This window comes from Sciurus carolinensis, chromosome 14 (assembly GCF_902686445.1).
Source record: "Sciurus carolinensis chromosome 14, mSciCar1.2, whole genome shotgun sequence".
In the NCBI taxonomy this organism is placed as follows: domain Eukaryota; kingdom Metazoa; phylum Chordata; class Mammalia; order Rodentia; family Sciuridae; genus Sciurus; species Sciurus carolinensis.
The window spans coordinates 20,570,227-20,591,037 of NC_062226.1; the positions used below are offsets into that span (position 1 = coordinate 20,570,227).

Here is a 20,811-nt window from a genome sequence, read left to right on the forward strand (position 1 = left end):
TGTGGCAACTTCGGAAGCAGCAACGATTTGAGGTGGGGGGGGGTTGGGGCAGGAGAGCGGTTATGGCGCGCGGGGCACTGTGGGACGCAGTGCTGGCAACGTGGGGCAGAACGGAAGCCTCGGAGGGTCAGACCGTAGCGACGCGGGAAGTCCGGACGCGGTAGCTGCCTGAAGAAGACGCCTGAGGCTGAATAAGCTCCGACCCGGCGGCGGCAATGGCGGAGAGGCCAGAGGACTTAAACCTGCCCAATGCTGTCATCACCAGGATTATCAAGGAGGCGGTGAGCTGCTGGGCCGGGGGCGGACGAGCGGGCAGGAGGGAAGCAGGTCCTGGGCTGGCCGCCTTGCTCACCCCAACTCCCCTCACAGCTCCCGGACGGTGTCAACATCTCCAAGGAGGCCCGGAGCGCCATCTCCCGCGCCGCCAGCGTCTTCGTGCTGTACGCCACATCCTGGTGAGCGGGGCACAGCTAGGCACGGTTCAGCTGGATATGAGGGAGGCGCAGGGCACCTGGCTCGGGGTTCGTGGTCTGGAACCCACAGACCCCGACAAACTGTCCCATCTCAGCGGGGAGAGAGTCACAGCCCTCCTAAGCTGTGTAGCACATTAAACAACAAAATAACTTTGCTCTAGCCTTTTCGTTCAGAAAAAGAAGGTACTTACCCGTGTCACACAAAAACCCATGCATCTCATAACCCTGCAGTTTCCCCACCCCTCCTCTGGCACACAGCAAGAAGTGCCTGACAGCGCTTGCTCTTTCTTCTTTCAGTGCCAACAACTTTGCAATGAAAGGGAAACGCAAGACGCTCAATGCCAGTGATGTGCTCTCAGCCATGGAAGAAATGGAGTTCCAGCGGTTCATAACGCCCTTAAAAGAAGCTCTGGAAGGTAACGAGCCTTCCATTTTCTAAAGCACATAGAAGATGGTCATCCTGTGTGACCTGTTCACCTGGCCCTGAGGCTTTCAGCGTGGGTCCCTTTTAAGTCCAGTAAACCAGTACTGGATGTGACTTAGTTGCTACCTCAGATCTGTTTGTGATGCTGGGCAGGTTATTTTTCCTTCTCAGCCACAGCTTTTCCAGTTATACCACGGAGTTTGCTGCTTCAGCATCTCATTCCCTCTTCCAACCCTCCTCCTAATCCCCTCCTACTTCCTTACAGCTTATAGGCGGGAACAAAAAGGTAAGAAGGAAGCTTCAGAGCAAAAGAAGAAGGACAAAGACAAAAAAACAGACTCAGAAGAACAAGACAGGAGCAGGGATGAGGACAATGAAGAAGATGAGGAGAGACTGGAAGAAGAAGAACAAAACGAAGAGGAGGACGTAGACAATTGAATAGGGAGGGCAGACCAAGAACTGGAAGCTACCACACTGAATTATGGTACCTGTTTATGCAAAGTTTTTTCCTGCTGGGCAGAGCAGACAAAGTTTGATCTTTGCCTGAGAAGATCAGAATAAAAACTGACTAGAATTATCATCAAAACCAGTGCTTCCCAGACTAAGAGCATCTGAATGACAGAATCCTGTTTTGCTTAATCAGTCTGAAGTTATGACTTTTTGGTAAGGGATTCTGAATGGTTTATTAGTCAGATTAATATCTCTTGTTTCCTTACATTTATGGCTAGGTAGTTTTTGATCCCAAGACTCTTTTTGCACCTCCAAAAAAGTAATAACTTCCATGCTGCCTGCCATGTTCCATATCACAGAGACAGTGAAGGCTCAGGAAACATTGGAGTTTTGATCATGGTCAGCCTATTTGTACAGTATTTGGCAATAGTGGCTCATTACGAATGGTCAGAATGGTTTAGCTTTAAAAAAAACTACTAAAAGACTGTGGGAGAATAATTAACTCAGTTGTCTGACCATCACTTGACATTTGCATTAATTTGAGTTTCATTTCCTCTAATCCCACTTAGCTTTCAGTCCTTTTAGATTGCTTATAGACATACAACCTGTAGGATGGCTGCACTCTGGTGACATATGCTTTTAAATTAGCAGTATTGATTGGAGTTGGTCAAGCAGAGGTGCCAGTGTCTTACTTTTATAAAACAGATGGCATAGTGTTAGATGTCCCTCACTGTTTACTACTGTACAGCTTTAGGATTTATAGTCATCTCCTGGAAGATGCAGAACCTAGGCTTTCTTTTCTTATACTCCATCTCCCAGACTGTGTCTTTGTCTTTTCATTCTTTAATTCATTGTGAGTTTCAGACTTAATTTCCTCTAGGCACAGCTTTTTCCCTTTGTGTGTCTCACTTCCTATTTTTCTCTTATTCTTCTCTACTTTCCCTCTGTTACTCACTTCATCCACAATCTAGGAATTCTGATTCCCTGCTTAATATCCTGAAGTGCAGGTTTCTCAGGTTCCTTAGTTCTAATCTCATATCTTAAAGTTATTTTGTGAAGCTTTGAGGGAAATCTGATGGTGCTCATGAATTAAATCTCTTACCCCCACCCAAAAAAATCCCCCTTAACTTCTTTTAAAGTATCTCTGTTGGCCTTTCTTAGCCTTTTCTCTTTCCATTCGGTGCTCCAGAGCACTTTTTTGTCTCAGTTGAGAGCTTGGGATTTGACAAGGGAGTGTGGTATATAGTTTAACACCATTAATTTGTTAAATGAATACAATGGAAAGTTTATTGAGAAATGAGACTGTTTTAAAGGTTATAATGGGGGCTGGGGAGATAGCTCAATTGGTAGAGTGCTTGCCTTGCAAGCACAAGGCCCTAGGTTCGATCCCGAGCACCGCAAAACAAAACCAAACCAAAAGGTTATAATGCTTTGTACAAATAAAAAAATTCTTGCTTAAAGTGATGACATACTAGCTAACTGTGGGGGGGTATGCGCCAATAGCTTTAGCATTCAGGAAGCTGAGGTGGGAGAATCCCTTGAGTCCAGGAGTTCAAGACCAGCCTGAGAAACGCATTGAGACCCGTTTCAAGAAAAAAAGAGAGTAAAGTCATGACATACATTTGTAGGGTGTGTTTTTGGAGAAGATCCACTAATCATGCCCCATTAGGTATTTGAGTTATGGATTGGGCCAGACTTTTTGTCAATGTGGAATCCTGCATCACCTTGTATGACCAGCAGATGCTGCTCGTTCACAGGCAAGGGTGCTGCATTTAGTGGCTCTGCTGGGCACCCTGTACATACTAGATTCTCAGCAATGCCGTTTATTGAGCCCATCCTGTGTCTGGCAGTGTTCTAAATGCTCTCAAGTATTAACTCTTAAAACTCTGGAGCAGCACTGCTGTTATCTCCATTATCTCAACCACAACTCTATATAATAAAGTTTTTCAAATGATAAACATATAAATGATATTTTACAAAGGTAGAATCCAGTGGTTACTTGGTTTAGTGGCTTTTTCCTGTTCCACAGTAGAAACATCCTTTCTTAATTCCCATGAGCACTATTCTAGGCTAAGTCCTCGGGTCCCATCTGGACTCCTGTGACTTCCTTTGAGCTCAATTTCCTGCCTCATCTGCTTCCCCGGTGTTTTGCTTGCCAAGTGGATCATTCTGGAACATGGCTGTATTACAGTCATTTCCCACTTACTATTAAATTCAATCTGGGCACAGTGTCATTCATCTAATCCCAGCTGCTCAGGAGGCTGAGATGAGAGAATTGCAAGTTCAAGACCTGCCTGGGCAACTTAAGATGTTTCAAAAAAAGGGTTGGAAATATAACTCAGTGGTAGAGCACTTGCCTAGAAAGTTTGGACTTAAGGGTTCATAAGTCCATATTTAACCAGTTGTAAGGAGCTCACCCTACCATCTATGCTAATCTTCAACATAAAGCTGTATATGCTCCAGTCAAAAGTGAATCCAAAAAAGCTCCCCTATATGGTTTTAGTTCATCCTGCCCCATTCCCTACCAAACTAACTTTCTGAGAGCAATGTTTCCTGAAAGAGACTATGGTTTAAGACTATAGAATTTAGGGGCAGGGGTTGTAGCTCAGTGGTAGAGCACTTGCCTCTCATGTGTGAGGCACTAGGTTCAATCCTCACCACATAAAAATAAGTAAATATAAGTAAATATATTGTGTACATCTACAACTAAAATACATATAAGGAAAAAAAAAAACCTACAGAATTTAACAACTGGGAAGAATCTTTGAGGACATGGATCAGTTTTCCCCAGCCACATCTTTATCATTCCTTTAGTAGTATCTGGATTTTGAAGGTTTGTTACCAAACAGGTGATTCTTCTCATCTTTCTTTTTTAAGCACAACACTTCATACCCAGAGATTTTAATCTGGTTCTGGGGAGTAGAAGATTGTCCTAACCCATTCAAAACTACTTTTGCAGCCTCACCCCCTCTTTTTACCAATGGCAATTGAGCCTGCTTAGAAGTGGCTTGTCAGGATCTTAGCACTAATTTATGAAAATAGATTGTGTGCCTACAGCCTTTGACAATGCTTCTGTTATTGTTGTTTTAAATAAACTTTTTATTTTAGAGCAATTTTAGAATTACAGAAAACTACAAAGGGTACAGACTTCTCATAAACCATCACCCAACTTCCCTTCCCTTCACATTAACATTTTTTTTTTTTTTTTTTTTTTTTTTTTTTTTGGTACCATGGTTTGAACTCAGGGGCACTCAATCACCCAGCCACATCCCCAGCCCTATTTTGTATTTTATTTTGGAGACTGGGTCTCACTGAGTTATTTACCACCTCACCAGTTTCTGAGGCTGGCTTCGAACTCACTATCCTCCTGCCTCAGCCTCTCAAGCCACCACATTAACATCTTACATAACCATGGAATATTTTGTCAAATCAAAGAAAAAATTTAAAGGCCAAACTGTTCTCATATTTCACCAGTTTTCCTAATACTATCTTTTTTGTTACAGCTCCATTCCAGAATACCCCATTGCATCCAGTGAAATAGCTTTTTTAAAATTGAGATAGAACTCACAGAACACAAAATAAACCATTTTATTTTTTATTGTATTTATCTGGTACTGTGGATTGAACCTAGGAGTGCTTTACCACTGAGCTACATCCTCGGACCTTTTTAATTTTTTTATTTTGAGTCAGGCTCTCGCTCAGCTGGAGCAACCTTAGACCCTCAGTAGCTTAAGGAGATCCTATCTCAAAATACAAAGTAAAAAGGATTGGTGATGTAGCTCTGTGTAAGGCACCCTGGGTTCGGTTCCCAGTACCACACACGCACGTACATACATGCATACACATTTTCATTACCCTGTAACAAATTAAGCAGTTAATTCCCATGCCTTCCTCTAGCGACTCCCTCACAACCACAATCCACTTCCCCTCTCATTTCTGGCCCATAAACCTCATCAGATCCCTCCTGCTCCTACAAGTCCTCTCCCATCCAACCATAAACCTCTGCTCAGATCTCTCAGTGTACCCCTCCTAGTCAGGTCTGATGCCCCTGGGGATTTTTTTTTTTTTTTTTAAATGCCTCTTTGTACATCACGTGTCCCAACCCATGACACAGAATAGACCCTGAGTAATTACGCTGGAATAAATTTTCTCTAAAAACTTGGAAGACAGTGTGGTGTTGAACTCAACAACTTTAAATGCCCAGTTTGCAAAAATTGATTAAACTGTTGTGTTAGGCATTATTGGTGGTGGTAATGTCCTTGACATCCAATTGTTCTTTCGTCAAAAACGGAACCAGGGCCAAGGCTGCGGGAGGCTGGGAAGAACAGTAAAGCAAACCTAGGGATGAACCCAGAGCTGTGCCAGCCTGCGAGAAGCGGTCACTCGATGGGGCCCTCCCGCGCGGTTCCGGAGCCCCAGGTGGGCTCCCTCGCTCATTTCCCCAGCCCCGGGGCGGGCGGAGGGTGGCTGTCCAGCCCCTCGGCATACCTGATTGGCCAGGTCTCGAGTCCGATAAGCGTGGGCCGGGGCGCGCGGGAGCTGACCTGCCCTCCCGGAGAGTGACCGCAAGGGGCGTGGCTTCCCTGCGGGTGAGGGCGGGCCGCGGGGGGAGCTGCTTCCGGGTGAGCCGCCCCGCCCCCACGTGGGCCCCGGGAGACTAGAGCCCGGGACTGCAGTGTCTGGAGCAGCGGTTCGGAGTCTTCAAGGAGGCGGTGAGTGGGCTCCGGGAGATGGAGGGTTTGGAGATCTGCCTCTGAGCTAAGCGGGGTCAGTTGCACTAAGCCCTACGTCCCTAGGTTGTGCCGTGTGTTGAAGCTCCGGCGCTGCAGCTGGGGACCGAGTCTCCATGGGCCCCTGTTTGGGTTAGATGGTACTGCAATAGCCTGGATTGGAGACCGAGTTCCCGCTTATCGCCTTTTCTCTTGGATTCACCCCAACCCAGGCACCGCCAGCAGTCCGCATCAGTTCGGAGCCCGAGGTGCCTTGCGGGCTGGAGGAGAGAGGTGGAAACAATAAGAACCGCTTGTGCTAGACGTTGCATGCTTGGCCAATTCAGTCCTTGCAACACACCATTGAGGTCCGTTCAAGTCCCCACTTACCAGATGAAGAAACTGAGGTCATTCAGGCGGAAAGTGGCAGAACCATCTGCCAGACTCCACTGCCCACAAACTTAACCACCCTCTACCGCCAAGCTGCCCAGTAGATTAGGGTTCTACCCCTTCCCTCCCTCAACCCTCTTCACCTGTAGCTCTTCATAAGTCCAACTGTGCTAGGAATAAAATTTAAAATCTGTCACAGTACCAAGGGTCATGGTGGGCATTGAGGACTGGGCTGCTGGAGAACTGAATTCTAGCCCAGATCTGCAACTAACCTGCTGCAGGATCCAGGGCCAGTGTTTTGCCCTTCTCTGAGCCCAGTTTTACCAGTGTTTCAGTGATGAAATCAGCAAGCTTCAAGAAACCTCATAGCAAGGATATTCTAGGAATCTGTGGAAATGGCAGCTTCTCTTAGGTACAAATTGCTGAGCCCAGAGATTAGGGCTTTCAAAGTCCCAGAACCAGACTGGGTTCTCATTTTTCTCTTTAATCCCTATATGTAGCACTGCAGCAGGTACAGAGTAGATATTCCAGAAATGTGGGTTGTTTGAACCTTCAGAACTGCCTGGCAGCTGCTGTCCTGGGCCTTTCTGGGGCTTTGGGTTTCTAAACCCTGGCTCTTCTACCTAGCTGGAATTCTGACTGCCTTCTGAGCCAGTGGCAGAGCCTGCCAGAGCTCGTAGCAGCTCCCATCACTCTGGGCCAAGAGCACAGCTTCTGGAATCAGTGGAGCACAACCTGCAGGACTCAGGCCCTGTAGCTCTCTTACCCGCTTGGTGGCCGCTCTCAGGGTCTAAGTTAGGTTAGTCCCAGGTTGGGATGTGACCAGCCAAGAAAGACGAGACCTTCACAACCAATTTGAAAGTCTGTCCCTCAGTGTTCTTTCTTTCCTGAAGCTCTTCTTGACTCCCAGAGACAGGATCCTCCCACGGCACTCGGGCCACCCCACTACTCTGGTATCTGTGTGGGGTTTTATTTCTCCTCCATCACATTAGGTGCTAGGAAGCAGGGACCTTGGAACATCTTGTGACCCACAGGGCCTAAACAACTTCAAGTGAAGTCCTCACTTCAGGGTGTGGTGCAGGAGGCACAGGACTGTACCGGGAGATTTTGTTCCAGATCAGCCCTGCTCCTAATAATAAAATGAGCTTCTTGTTTACTGAGTGGCTCCTTGGTGCCAGACACATACCTCAGCACTACCCGTAATCTTCTCTGCAGCCTCACAAACTGGATAATGTCAACCCATTTGGTAGATAATGAAATGAAGGCCCTGAAAGACGGCTGACCTTGGCCAACGTTAGAGTAGAGCACAGACCAGACCTGGGCCAGCTTGATCCTGCAACATGGTTTCTTCTGCACTACCCTGTACTGCTTTCCATAAAACTAACCTGTTCTAATGTGGGTGAGCGAAGGCGTGGGGCCTCCTGGTGTCTTGTTCCTATAAATGTGGTGACACAGGATTTAAGCTGAGGTTTGCAAGCTCCCTTAATTTAGGGGACATGCCCTTCCGCTGTGCAAAAACCTACCAAACTTTGAGGGACTTTTCACAAAGCAAAACCCTGGCCTGATTTGACTCTGCAAAGCAGAAATGTGACTTGGGGCATTTTCCCACTCCACTGTTGTCATGGACTGACTCTATGTGATCACAGTGCACTGGACCTGAACCAAGAGCCTCAGGGTCATTTCCTAGCTCTGTACCTCACTCACTGTGATCTCAAGCAAGTCCTGTGGCCTCTCTGCACCATTTTCCATATTATAATTTAAATAGGATCAGTGATTTTCAACTTTTTAATTCTTCCAGCACTAACACCATTTTTCAATGTATTATCTCTCTGACCATAAAAAAAAAAAAAAAAGATCAAAATGGAACTGCTTTAGCAAGGCTGCCTCCGCCTCCCTTGTGCCCTCCCCACCTCTCCCAGGCTCCTCAGGGTGAAATTTGGGCAGCACAGCTCATAAGCAATCCTACTAGAGGTTTCTTATAGGCAGAAGGCAGTTGTTCAGTGGGCCTCCTAAAGGAAGTGGGGAGTTGAGGCCAGTGGAATGCAGCTGAGAATTCCAGAAGCCCACAGCCTGCTACAAAAGATTGTTGCTCAGGGAAATGAATCAGAGACATGTGAACCTGGTTTCAAAATTTGACTATACTCTCCAGAATGACATTGAGCAAGTCACATAAACCCTCTTGGAACCTCCATTTCCTATGACTAAAAGGACAGTTCTTATAATTAAGATAATATAAGCATAAAGTACCCAGTACCTAATTAATACACTCAGTGTATTTCTTTCCAGCACCCATTGCAGAGAGATACCTACTAAATCAAACATTGACCAGTATAGTGGGTGATAGTATATAAAACCCTGCATTTGAAGTTTAAAAAAAAAAATTAGTTTCTGGCTCAGTCACTTACTTTCTGTGTGGTCTTGGGCAAGTGACTTGACTGCTCTGAGCTGAATTAATTCCTGGCAGACAGGGCAGCAAAATCTTGCACAAAAGGGGCAGACAGAACCTCATATCTGCTGAATGATTGCTCATTTAGGGATTAAGACATCTTTGGGGAGCCCTGGCTTGCCCCTGTGTCAGGTGATGAGACTGACCCACCCTGGGGCGTGGGGGTAGGGTGGATCCCTGTGCAGCTTCTGATAACCCCAACCCCACCAAGGAGGAAGATGGGATAAGATGGGCCCCTGAGCTGGGAGGGAGCCAAAGAGGCTGGAGAGATTGGGCAGAAAGTCAGCCCTGGCACACTGAAGGATCACCAGGGTTCTAGTCCTGCTATTTTAGCCTATAATGCACTGTGTGACCTTGGGTCAGTCCTTGCCCCCTCTGGGTCTTGAGTTCCATTTGTCCCAGGAGCAACTGCACTTGGAACTGCCACCCCCACTTTTTGTGTGGCTTCCCGCCAACACACATTCCACCTGGCTACTGGGTGTTCTCCCAAGCACCTCCAAAAAGGAATGTCTGAAATGAAGCCCTCCGTCTCCTCTGTGCGCCTGGTTTCCCATCACCCTATTCCTGCCCTGTCCCTGTCCACCGCCCTCTGGGTCAGGCAGACAGCACATCCGCCCTGAGAGACTGCTTCTTGGCTGCATCACTGTGGCCCTTCCTTCTCCGCCCTCAGACCTCCCATACCCCTGTCCTCTGCTTCCGGTCTGTTCTGCTCAGTGGGAGGATTTATCTTCCTAAGCCAGGTTTTGACCAGCCATTCCCCTACTTCCTGCTCAGAAATCTTCCCTGGCCCCCTGCCTTCCTCTCCCCTCCCCTCCTTCCACACAGGCTCCAGCTCCATTGCCTCCTCAGGTCCTCAGAACAGCCCACAGCTATCTTCTACCCCCAACTTCACCCCTTTTTTCTCTTCCTGAGAAAGAGCTGTCTTGTTCCCCCACCAAGCTGAACCCACTTATCCTGCAAAATTAAGCTCAAGCCCTGGTCTTCCAGAAGCTTCTTCTGCTCTCTAACCCACTTAGAAACCGTGACTCCTTTGTGGCAGAGCTCCTTTTCTCTGAAGTGCACTCCATCAGCCCTACCTCCCTGGACTGACATGCGAACTCAAGGAGAGGTCACCTGTGAGAGTGCCCAGTGTGGCTGGCACACAGCAGATACTCAAGAAACACCTGAATGCCCCGCTTCCTCCTGCCTCATAGCACCTCTCTGGCACGGAGGGCATATTGTCTTGTTCTTAATGTAATTAAATACTTGCTGCGTGCCAGAGTCCATGTGTGGGCAGAGTGTAGTGGGGCAGGTGAAAATAAACTAACCCTGGACCCTGCCCCGCAGAAGCTGTTGGCACAAGATGAGACGGAGCCGAGAAGCACTGTTACATAAGAGAGGCTGCAGCATGGGCAAGAAGAAAGCTGGCCAGGGTAGGGGAGGAGAGGCCCGTAGACGTGGGTGTGGTGAGGCTGTAGAGATTGCCCAAGCCTTCTCCATCAGAGGGACAAGCTGCCACCTCAGAGCAAGAAGGTGCAGGAGTCTCCTTGGCTGGGAGACGGCCTTCGTGGTCACCCAGGTGGGGAGGGTGCAGGTGCCTCAACCCCTCTGTCTGCTGCACGTGTATGGTTTTACCCTCTAAGTGCATGTCAGGAAGTTCCCATGGCAAGGTGTTAGCCGCACTTCGCTTGAGGTAGAATTATAGGGAATTCTCCTTTTGCTTACTTATATTCTTCTAAAATTTCTGCTGTGAACATGAGCATTTTTCACAAATGAACAAAACTTAAATGCTGTCTGGATCAGTGCTTCTCAAAGTATGCCTAGGAAGGAATTAGTTCATTTTTCTTCCTTTTTTAAATTTGCAGTCCATTGGTTGTTTGATAAAATATTAAAATTAATAACCAGAAATTGTTCTTAATTGTTTTTAATAGTAGTCACATACACAACAAACTCAGAGGTTTCTTCATTAGATTCATTTTGCTATGAAGTTTCTAAAGACTTACTGTGGTGTAGCCCAGCAGGGATTGATGGACCCCACTCTGAGTAGCCCTGGGCTAGAGCGAGGGGAGGCAGGAATCTGGAAGAGCTGTCTTTCAGATGTGACCATCTCTCAGGGAGAGGGACCATATTTCATGTTGTCCCTTGCAGAGCTGAGCACACAGCAGACACCCCGAAAACCAGCTGTCTGTCTTCTGGCCCACACCATGCAGCCCCAGTCTGTTCTGCACAGTGGCTACTTCCATCCGCTGCTTCGAACCTGGCAGACAGCCGCCACCACTCTCAGTGCCTCCAACTTCATTTACCCCATCTTTGTCACGTGAGTCCCCAGGAATGGGCCAGGCCTTTGATCTGCTCAGGGTGGGGGCAGGTGTGTGACTGGAGCAGGCATCAGTATTGCTGGGGGTGGGAGGTGTAAATTGGGCCATCACAGCCAGGTATGGTGACACATGCCTATAATCCCAGTTAGGAAGCTGAGGCAAGAGGATCACAAGTTCCAGACCAGCCTGGGCAATTTAGCAAGCCCTGTCTCAAAATAAAAAATAAAAAGGACTGGGGACGTAGCTCATTGGTAGATTGTTTGCCTAGCATAAGCATGGCGCTGTATTCAATCCCCAATACCACAGCGGGGTGGGAAATGGACTGTCACCTGGAAACTCAAGGTATTAGAAGTGGCCTACTTGGGAGCTGGGGTTGTAGCTCAGTGGTAGAGCCCTTGCCTAGTGTGTGAGGCACTGGTTCAATTCTCAGCACCACATATAAATAAGCAAAATAAAGATCCATTGACAACTAAAAAAATATTAAAAAAAAAAAAAAAGAAGCAGCTTACTGGGTTAAGGACAGTAGTCTTAGGAATGGCCTGAACCTTGAAAAGACCTCAGTTCTCCCCTTCGTAAAATAAGAATAACTAGCCTTGCCTGCCAGCCTGAATTTTCGGAATCGACAACAGAAATGGAGAAGGCTCTGTCAGTTGTAAAGTGTTATGTCCACGTAGAAGGGGATTAGGAATAATAATCATGCAATCGTGATTATTAATAATAGCAACAGCCGACAGTTATTGAGTACTTACTGTGTACCAGGTACTGTGTGAGCATCCTGCATGCATCTCATTCAGTCCTGGCAGCATGTGTACGAAGAAGGAATAAACATTGTCTCCAGGAAGACCAACTCCATGAGGGCAGGAATTTTGACCTGTTTTGTTTACTGTTCTATCATCAGCACCTAGACTAGTACGTGGCACATAATAAGTGTTCAGTAAACTTTTGTTGAATAAATGAATTGATCCTATCCAGGCTCTGGATAAAAGACCTGAGGCTCAGAGGGATGATATAACTGGGCCTAGATTACCCAGTTGGAAAGTAGCTAGAATAGGAAGCAAGGATTGTTTGATGTCAGAGTCCACATTCTTAATCACTTAACTCCTTCCTGTAATTATTGTTCTTTTAGTACAGTTGCTTTTATTGTCACTGTTATTCTTGTTCCTATTATTATTTCAGGCCAGGGGAGCCAGACACTGGACCCCATCCCCTCCTTCCATCTCCATTCCCATATTCCTTCCCAGTTCCCCACCATCCCTCCCAGTCACCCCTTCCCACAGCCACCAATCCATAGCCCACCCCTGCTCTTACAGGGATGTTCCTGATGACATACAGCCTATTGCCAGCCTCCCAGGAGTGGCCAGGTAGGAGGCATGCTGGGGAGGGCAAGGGGGTGATGGAGGGAGAACTTTTGCAGGGGGCAGCACCCGGAAGCAGAAGCAGACTCAGGAGGTAGAAGATCCAGAGGTAAACTGCAGATCACTGGAGAGAAGAGTTTCCCTGGGACGAAAGCTGTCGTACAGTAAAGGGGCAGCCTCGTGAAGTAATGAGCTTCACCAGGCAGCCCTAGGCAGGCTGCTGCATGGGGAGCTGAACTTGAGATAGGAGTTTCTTAGGACCACCTTGGAGGAGCTGCCGCAGAGCTTCCTTAGCTCCGCTGTTTGGGGCTTGATTTCCCCACCTGTTTGGTGGGTGCATTCCTTCTCCACCTGTCCTGAGGCTCGCACCTGCTGGTGCCATGGGCAGCTTGACTCTTAATAGAAGCACAGCCAAGGAGTTGGGACGGGCCTCCCTTCAGTCCCTCCCCGCCCCCTCCCAGGTACGGCGTGAACCGGCTGGAAGAGATGCTGAGGCCCCTGGTGGAAGAGGGTCTGCGCTGTGTCCTGATCTTTGGTGTCCCCAGCAAAGTTCCCAAGGTGAAGAATTAGAGGAAGGGATAAGAAAGGTGGTGGGGCGAGGGTGGGCGCGGGTTCCACACTGACTGCATCCTTACTCCTGTCTTGTACTGGTTCTGGGGATACAAGTGAATAGCCATAGTCCCAGCCCTTAAGACAGTACTAGTGTAGGGTCAGGAAGCTAAGTAGGGCCGTGACACCGTGACACCCTGACTTGACGTTAGTCAAGTCCCCTCTCTAGGTCTCTCTTGTCTCCTCTGCAGTGGGCACAGTTCTGTGTGCTTCCTTATTGAGGGGCCGTGACAGTGACAGAAAGTGAGGGCAGGGGTGCACTCTGTCATGGCTGGCCACCATGTCCTCCCAAAGGCTTCATGTAGCAGACACACAATTTTCTTCTTCCCCCGCCCCTAGGATGAGCGGGGCTCTGCAGCCGACTCTGAGAAGTCCCCAGCTATTGAAGCAATCCATCTGTTGAGAAAGACCTTCCCCAACCTCTTGGTGGCCTGTGACATCTGCCTGTGCCCCTACACCTCCCATGGTCACTGCGGTGAGCTCCCTCCCTCCCACCAGCTCTGCTGCCACCCACACCCACTGCCCAGTTCTCTCCAGGGTGGGCACAGGCCAGGGCCCAAGGCACTCCCCCAAACCCAGCCATCTTGTCCTGCAGGACTCCTGAGTGAGAATGGAGCATTCAGGGCAGAGGAAAGCCGCCAGCGACTGGCAGAGGTGGCACTGGCCTATGCCAAGGCAGGTGAGTGAGTCCCCAGCAGGTATGGACACCTGTGGGTCAGGGAGGTGGCATAGTGGATAGGAGGGTCCCAGAGTTCTGAAAACCACCCTCTGCCCCTTAGGATGTCAGGTAGTAGCCCCGTCGGACATGATGGACGGACGAGTGGAAGCCATCAAGGAGGCCCTGATGGCACATGGACTTGGCAACAGGGTATGGGCAGGGAGTGCAGAGGAGGGTGGGGGGCACGTGGAGAGAGCCTGGACCAGCCCTGTGTCCACGTGCCTAGCATCACAGAACAGAGGCCAGCTCCGGATTAGGCTTGGGGTCCGTCTCAGCCTCTGCAACTCAGATAGGGAAATCAAGACCCAGTGCTCCTGAAGGAGTAGAATGCAGGCACTCTTCTCAGCCTCAGACCTTTCACTCCCTGCCACTTCATCCTGGAGCATCTGGAAAGGGCTGACTGAGCCTCTACCCATTGTCTCCCGTAGGTATCAGTGATGAGCTACAGTGCCAAATTTGCTTCCTGTTTCTATGGACCTTTCCGGTGAGTGGGGTGGACAGGGTTCTGCTGTTAAATCCCTGGCCCATCAGCCCAGAACTGGAGCCCACATAGTGACTGTGCTCTGCAGGGATGCTGCTCAGTCAAGCCCAGCTTTTGGAGACCGCCGCTGCTACCAGCTGCCCCCTGGAGCCCGGGGCCTCGCCCTCCGAGCAGTGGTAAGTGACCAGGCTTGAGCCACACACTCCCCTCCCTGCCTGTCCCCTTCCCGGATAAATGCTGTTGTCAGACACTTTACCTTCATCCCTTAGGACCGGGATGTCCGGGAAGGAGCTGACATGCTCATGGTGAAGCCAGGAATGCCCTACCTGGACATTGTGCGGGAGGTGAAGGACAAGGTGAGCACAGAGCAGACTTGAGGGGCTCAGAAGATTGGGACAGTCCCACAGATCCTGGGGCCTTAGATTGAGGGACTCTGGCTTCTCAGAGTTGGAAGCAGTCTATACCTGAGTAGGAGGCCTCTCTCCCCATTCCTACCCAGGAACCAACCTGGCCTCTGTGCTAGGGTTCACAGGAGCCTTTGAGCAGCTCTGGTTGGACAGTTCTAGAACAGACTGGGCTGCCAGGAGTCACTGCTCAGACTAGAGCTCAAAATGGTCACAGATGGTGTAGGGAGGGAGGGACACTCCAGAGCACACCACCCTCCACCTCAGCCGTGTTCCCATGGCTGCCCCCCGCAGCACCCCGAGCTCCCCCTCGCTGTGTACCACGTGTCTGGAGAATTCGCCATGCTGTGGCACGGAGCCCAGGCTGGGGCATTTGATCTCAAGGCTGCCGTATTGGAGGCCATGACTGCCTTCCGCAGAGCAGGTAAGAGCCAGGTATGGGGGTTATGACCTGTACCCCAGAGACTGATGGCACTTTGCCCAGATAGGTAAAGGAAGTCATGAGACAGCCTGGACTCTTATGCTTGCAAATACAGGCATCTAAACAGACACAGGCCAGGTGTGGTGGCACATACTCATAATCCCAGCAACTTGGGAAGCAGAAGGATTGCAAGTTCAAGGGTGGCCTCAGCAATTTAGCACGACTGTGTCTCAAAATAAAAAGTAAGGGGTAGTAGCTCACTGATAGAGCTCTTGCCTAGCATGGGTGAGGCACTAGGTTTGATCCTCAGCACCACATAAAAATAAATAAATAAAGCAAAGGTATTATATCCATCTACAATTTTTAAAAATTAAATGTTTATTGAAGAAGCTGGTACTTTAGTTTAAAATGAATAAGTAAATTAAAAAATAAATAATAAAAAGGACTAGTAATATAGTTTGGTAGTAAAGAGCCCCTGGGTGCCCCACCACCACCAAAAAAAAATATAGACACAGTTTGAGGAAAGGGTGTCAAAGGACAGAACAGAACATGGAACAGTGAGGAAAACAGAGCCCTCTATTGCTTTCTGGTTGTGAAAACTTAGACAAGATACTTCTGTCAATCCCAATGTCCTTGTCTGTAAACTAGGGATAAGATACCTGGTGCCTGGTTGTCCTGAGGATTAAATGAGATAATATGTACAATTAGCATACGCCTATTACTCCATAATGGGAGCAGGTTTTATTAGCATAGCACACTATCCTGGTCATTAGGATGGGCTCCAGCTTCGGGCTGATGGGCCAGGGATTTAACAGCAGAACCCTGTGCACCCCACTCAGCAGAAAGGTCTGTAGAAACAGGAAGCAGATTTGGCACTCTGGCTCTTCACTAGGCCCTGTGGGGGACAGTGGGTGCAGGCTCAGTCAGCCCTTTCCAGGTGTTCCAGGGTGACGTGGCAGGGAGAAAGGCCTAGCCTAGGAAGCGGAGTGCCTTTATTCCAGTCCCGTCGTTGCGCTGGCCTTGATTTCCCCATACGGCATGGGAGGGGAGCTCGCCGTTACCTGCTTCCCCTGCTGTACGTTGCATGTGCTGGCAAATTGAGGCCCAGAAGGAGAAAAGGAGTCCCCCAGGGTCTGGAGCTGACTGAAGCGGGGACCGGTCTTGTGCTGTGACCCCAGAGGCTGTGCTGACGCCATGCCCCTCCCGATTTCCTGCTTCCTCCTGACGCAGGTGCTGACGTCATCATCACCTACTACACGCCTCAGCTCCTGCAGTGGCTGAAGGAGTAACGGAGTGTACAAGACCCAAGAACTAGAACTTGAGAAGGCTCCCCGGGCCTTGGAGAAGTGAAAACCAAAGTAAAGGCTGCTTTTAGAACTGTGCCCGGTGCCCTCTTCCTGCTCCCATGCCCGGCCAGGACCCAGCGCCCTGGCTGGCTTTTGCCAGCTTGCTAAATCTTACTGCTCCTGGTCACGTCCTCATGGGCTCTCCAAGCTTCCCGCCCCTGCCTGAGCTCAGCCCTGAGGCTCATCTGTCCACCCCCAGCTCTCCTCAGGTGTGGCTTCAGTTTGACAGCAACCAAGAGTCCCCAGGACAGGCTTGGTGGGGCCCAGGGTTGGGGCCTGGGAGAGGGGCTTGGAGCATGGGGATCTTGGATCCTCAGAAGCTCTGGAAAGCCTGGGGCCTCCAGCAGTAGAGCTGGGTGCTGGGCCTGAGGCCTAGCTCGACAGCCCTGGGTGCAGAGCTGACCGTGCTATGGTTCCACCTGACAGCGTTTCCCACACAAGTCAGTGGTTGCCAGGCTACCTGGGAGCTCCTGTGCTACTCAGCCTAGACCTGGAGAAGAAGGACTGGTGAATGAGGACCAAAATCCAGAAGCAAAGGGGGACTTCCTTACTGCTGGGGACACCACCACCACCAAAGGCTTTTTATGCACAAGATAGTTCTTGAGAACCTCTGCTCTGTGCCCAGGCACAGCACTGGGTGCCAGGAATACAGCAGGACAGGCCACAGCTTGCCTCCTGGAAATGAAACAAAGAGAATGGGGAGACTGATAAGAAAACAGACAGAGCAGTTACAAACTGTGATAAGTACTTTGAAAAAGGAAGGGTCTCAGAAAATAAAGGGAAGGACCCTCTCAGAGAATGGTTGGGAGACCCTCTTCAAGGTTAAGACTGAGAGGGACAAGAAAAGACCCTTACAAAGATGGAGGCCACAGAACAAAAAAGAAGATGGTGTGTACCATGACCCTGTGGTGGGAGGAGTTTGGCAGGGCTTTGGGAGCAGGTGAGGAAGAGGATCGTGGGTAGAAAGGCCAAATCCCACATCTGGTAGTGAGCTTAGATTTTATTTCTTGTCTAATGTGTGGCCACTGAAAGATGTTACCCCCCTGTGCTGGAGGTTAAATCAGGGCCTTATGCATGCTAGCCAAGCACCTCTGCCATTGAACCACACCCCAAGTCGAAGGGGGGGGCAACTTTTGCCAATGCTTTAAATCCCTGGGGAGACTAAGGGGACAAAAGGAAACGGGATGCCTTCATGGGGTTCTAGCTTTGGCAACTTCACAAATGCTTGCAGTTGTGCTAAGACTGACACGACAGATCTCCTCCCAATGAAAGTTAAGGCCCAGATGAGGAGAAGCCAGTGTGCAAGTCTGCTTGCCCATCTGCAAAGGGACAGGGCATCCCCACTCTAGGGCCACAACAAGGTCAGTTCAGACCCTAAGACAACACAACCATTTCCTTCCCCACACTGGTAGTGGTTATTGAACCCATAGGCACTTCACCGCTAAGCTATAACCCTAGCCCTTTTTAAATTTTTTTTATATTGAGACAGGGTCTCTAAGTTGCTGAGACTGTCCTCCAATTTGGGATCCTCCTGCCTCAGCCTCCTCAGTCCTGGGAATACAGGCACCACCACACCTGACAGTACAGCCCATTTTTAAATGTAGAATAAGTTAATTCATTTAGAATTATAAACTCCTGGCAGCTCCTACAGACAATCCAGTCCCTTCCACCTCCTGGTGTCCTTCATTAGAGCTGTGGCAACTCACCTTAAGACCTCATCTCACCCGTTCTCAGCTTTCTGGAAGGTGACCAGCCAAAATCAGAGCTTGAAGAGTCCCAAAGCTCCTTCCTGAGCCTGAGCCTGCACCTACAACCTAGGACTCACATCGCTAGTCGGGAGATAAGTTGCTGCTGAGCCCAAGATAGACCAGACCAGAAACTATCCGTCTTAGCTTCTGGGTCTCTGCCTTCTGACCCCTGCACTTATTTCTGGTTAAAGTGATTGATGTGGAAGGGAAGGTTTGTCTAGTTATCTCAGACCCATCCTTGCTGAGCAAGTATAGAGCCTGGTTGGTTCTAGGCACAGAGATGGGAGACAGATGGTGCCCTTTAATACAAACCGTTCAAAGAAGGCAGACAAATGTGTGGCCGGACCACTTGGGGAACATGTGGTGAACACTGCACCACATGAGGATCAACGTCCCTGAGAACCAGGAAGCAGATGCACCAAAGACTCAGATGATGTGAAAGAGGCTACAGGACCTGACCTGCTTTGGAGGATCAAAAATGTTTCCCTGAAGGATTGACATTTGGACGGGAGATGAAGCTATGATTGGGCAAGAGCATTCCAGGCAAAAGGAAAGGTTGTGCAAAGTCCCTGGGGCTAGAAGGAACTAGAGGAGCCCAAGGCTGGTGTGACTGGAGCACCAGGAAGAACAGAGGAAGAATGACCTGCCCTTGCTAGAAGTAATTTTATCCCTGGACAGAGGACTCCGCTTTCACAGACTGGCACGACACATGATCCGACCTCCCAGCATCACCACTGGGTTGATGAGCATTAAGGGCCTTTCTTAGTAAGACTTGATTTTCTTGTTTCCCTCTCAAATGTGCCAACTCAGACTGTAGCTTGTCCCTTCTACAGACTTTTTTATCAGCTACTTCACTACCTAAGAGCAAAGATCACCAACTGCCCAAAAGGAGAGGGGGAATCCTGACCTGCTCCCTGCACCCTGCTCCCTGTTCCCAGCCCCAATTCCAAACATTAGAGTCTATGACTTGCAGCAGACCATGCCCTAGATTGTCCTGGGAGCTCTTGGCTGCAAGTGACTGAAACCCAGTTCAGGAACGAAAAAGGAGCTGGCTGATTTGCATAACTGGATCATGAGAAGTTCAGATGTGGGTGGATCCAGGGTCAAAGCTTTCATGGAGGACTCTGTCCCCTTCTAGTTCTCATCCGGTTTTGCCACCACTCGGCATTATTCTCAGGTTGGCTTTTGCCACTTGGCAGCAACATGATCCCCACTAACTCTAGGTTTAAGTGGTCATTAAGATTTATAATCCCAGAGAAAGATCCTTTCTGGTCTATTAGCCACCTAGCAAATCAGTTGCTGGCAATCTCTGATTGGACCTGCTTGGGTCAGAACCACCTGTTGGCTCAGTCACTGTGAACGATGGAGTGGAAGGTGGTGCACCAGGGTTGGCTTGATCTGCCTCAGGCTGCAGAGGCTGGCCAGGTCTCAGCTTTTGCACCAATGGTTCCTTTGCCTGGAACATATCCCCCTAAAGTCTGTATGGCTATCTCCTTTTATGTTGTTAAGACTAGCTCCTTAAAGATGACCCCGTCATTGTCTGCATTTCAGGATCAGTGGGTATGAAAAAAGCCAAAATAAGCAACCCCAAGCTCATATGTCAGCTGCAAGGTGTGTGTGGGGGGTGGGGGTATCTCAGCTTCTACTTCTTTCATCCTCAACACACCTTGACTTCCATCTTGTGGCCACAGATGGCAACCTCTGTTTCCTTCCATCAGGTCCTCTTAGACAACAGGAAGAGAAGGGCAGTAACAGCATGACCCTTCTTTATACAGGCAAGATCTAGAAGTTACATCCTTTTTGTCCACACACCATTGTTGGGGGTGGGGGCATGTGCTCAGCTAAAACTGTAGGGTTCCAGAGGAAGGAAGATAGAAAGAATGGATGTTGGAGGCAATGGCCGTCTCTACCACATGAAGTTTCTTGGAATTACAGAAGCTGTGATCAGAATATCAGGCAGGCCCTTGGAGATCACTCAGTTTAACACTTACAGATGGGGAGACAGACCCAGAGAAGAGACTTGTCCAAAAATCACACTTCCAATGGCAGACCAAGCCTCCTAACTCCAAGCCCAGAGTACAAAACTGGGGAAGGATTTGTGAAGAGGCAAAGGGTGAGAGATTGGTTTTAAAGGAAATTTATATGTATGATATCTGTAATATATATGACAAGGAAACATTTGTGTATAGTTGTGCAAATAAGAATAAAGGAAAACTTGACTAATACACATATGAAAAGGTATTAACTTCATTAATTGGTGGAGAAATTCAAGTTAAATCCTTGAGATACCACCACACATCTATCACAATACCTAATGTTAGAAAGATTGACAATGCCAGTTGTCTAGAATGGGGAACAACTAGAACTCTCAGATACTACTGGCACAGCCACTTCAGAAAACTGACCCGGTCTCTGAAGCCTACCTTATGCACTAGTGAGTCCCATCTGGGTACTTACCATCAGAAATATATAATTGGGCTGTGGATGTAGTTAGGTGGGTAAAGCACTTGCCTAGCATGTTCATGGCCCCTGGGTTCAGT

General features: G+C 48.9%; 2 protein-coding genes across 4 annotated transcripts; both read left to right on the forward strand.

Moving 5' to 3' along the window:
• Positions 1 to 35: 35 nt before the first annotated feature.
• Pole3 (DNA polymerase epsilon 3, accessory subunit) lies at positions 36 to 3,952 on the forward strand. The gene is made up of 4 exons (XM_047524071.1): positions 36 to 281; positions 370 to 455; positions 771 to 889; positions 1,163 to 3,952. Exons 1-4 carry the CDS (start codon positions 216 to 218, stop codon positions 1,333 to 1,335), a joined length of 444 nt encoding a protein of 147 aa, XP_047380027.1. The 5' UTR covers positions 36 to 215; the 3' UTR covers positions 1,336 to 3,952.
• Positions 3,953 to 5,903: 1,951 nt separating this feature from the next.
• On the forward strand, positions 5,904 to 20,519 carry Alad (aminolevulinate dehydratase). 3 transcript variants are annotated; one of them, XM_047524068.1, is made up of 12 exons: positions 5,904 to 6,059; positions 11,020 to 11,188; positions 12,500 to 12,550; positions 13,006 to 13,102; positions 13,493 to 13,628; positions 13,749 to 13,832; positions 13,933 to 14,021; positions 14,300 to 14,355; positions 14,441 to 14,528; positions 14,622 to 14,708; positions 15,051 to 15,180; positions 16,408 to 20,519. In XM_047524068.1, exons 2-12 carry the CDS (start codon positions 11,076 to 11,078, stop codon positions 16,464 to 16,466), a joined length of 990 nt encoding a protein of 329 aa, XP_047380024.1. In that variant the 5' UTR covers positions 5,904 to 6,059; positions 11,020 to 11,075; the 3' UTR covers positions 16,467 to 20,519. The 3 variants fall into 3 exon arrangements, with proteins under 3 accessions (XP_047380024.1, XP_047380026.1, XP_047380025.1); XM_047524070.1 differs by having other exon boundaries at positions 18,258 to 20,517; XM_047524069.1 differs by lacking the exon at positions 5,904 to 6,059 and adding an exon at positions 7,695 to 7,845.
• Positions 20,520 to 20,811: the final 292 nt, after the last annotated feature.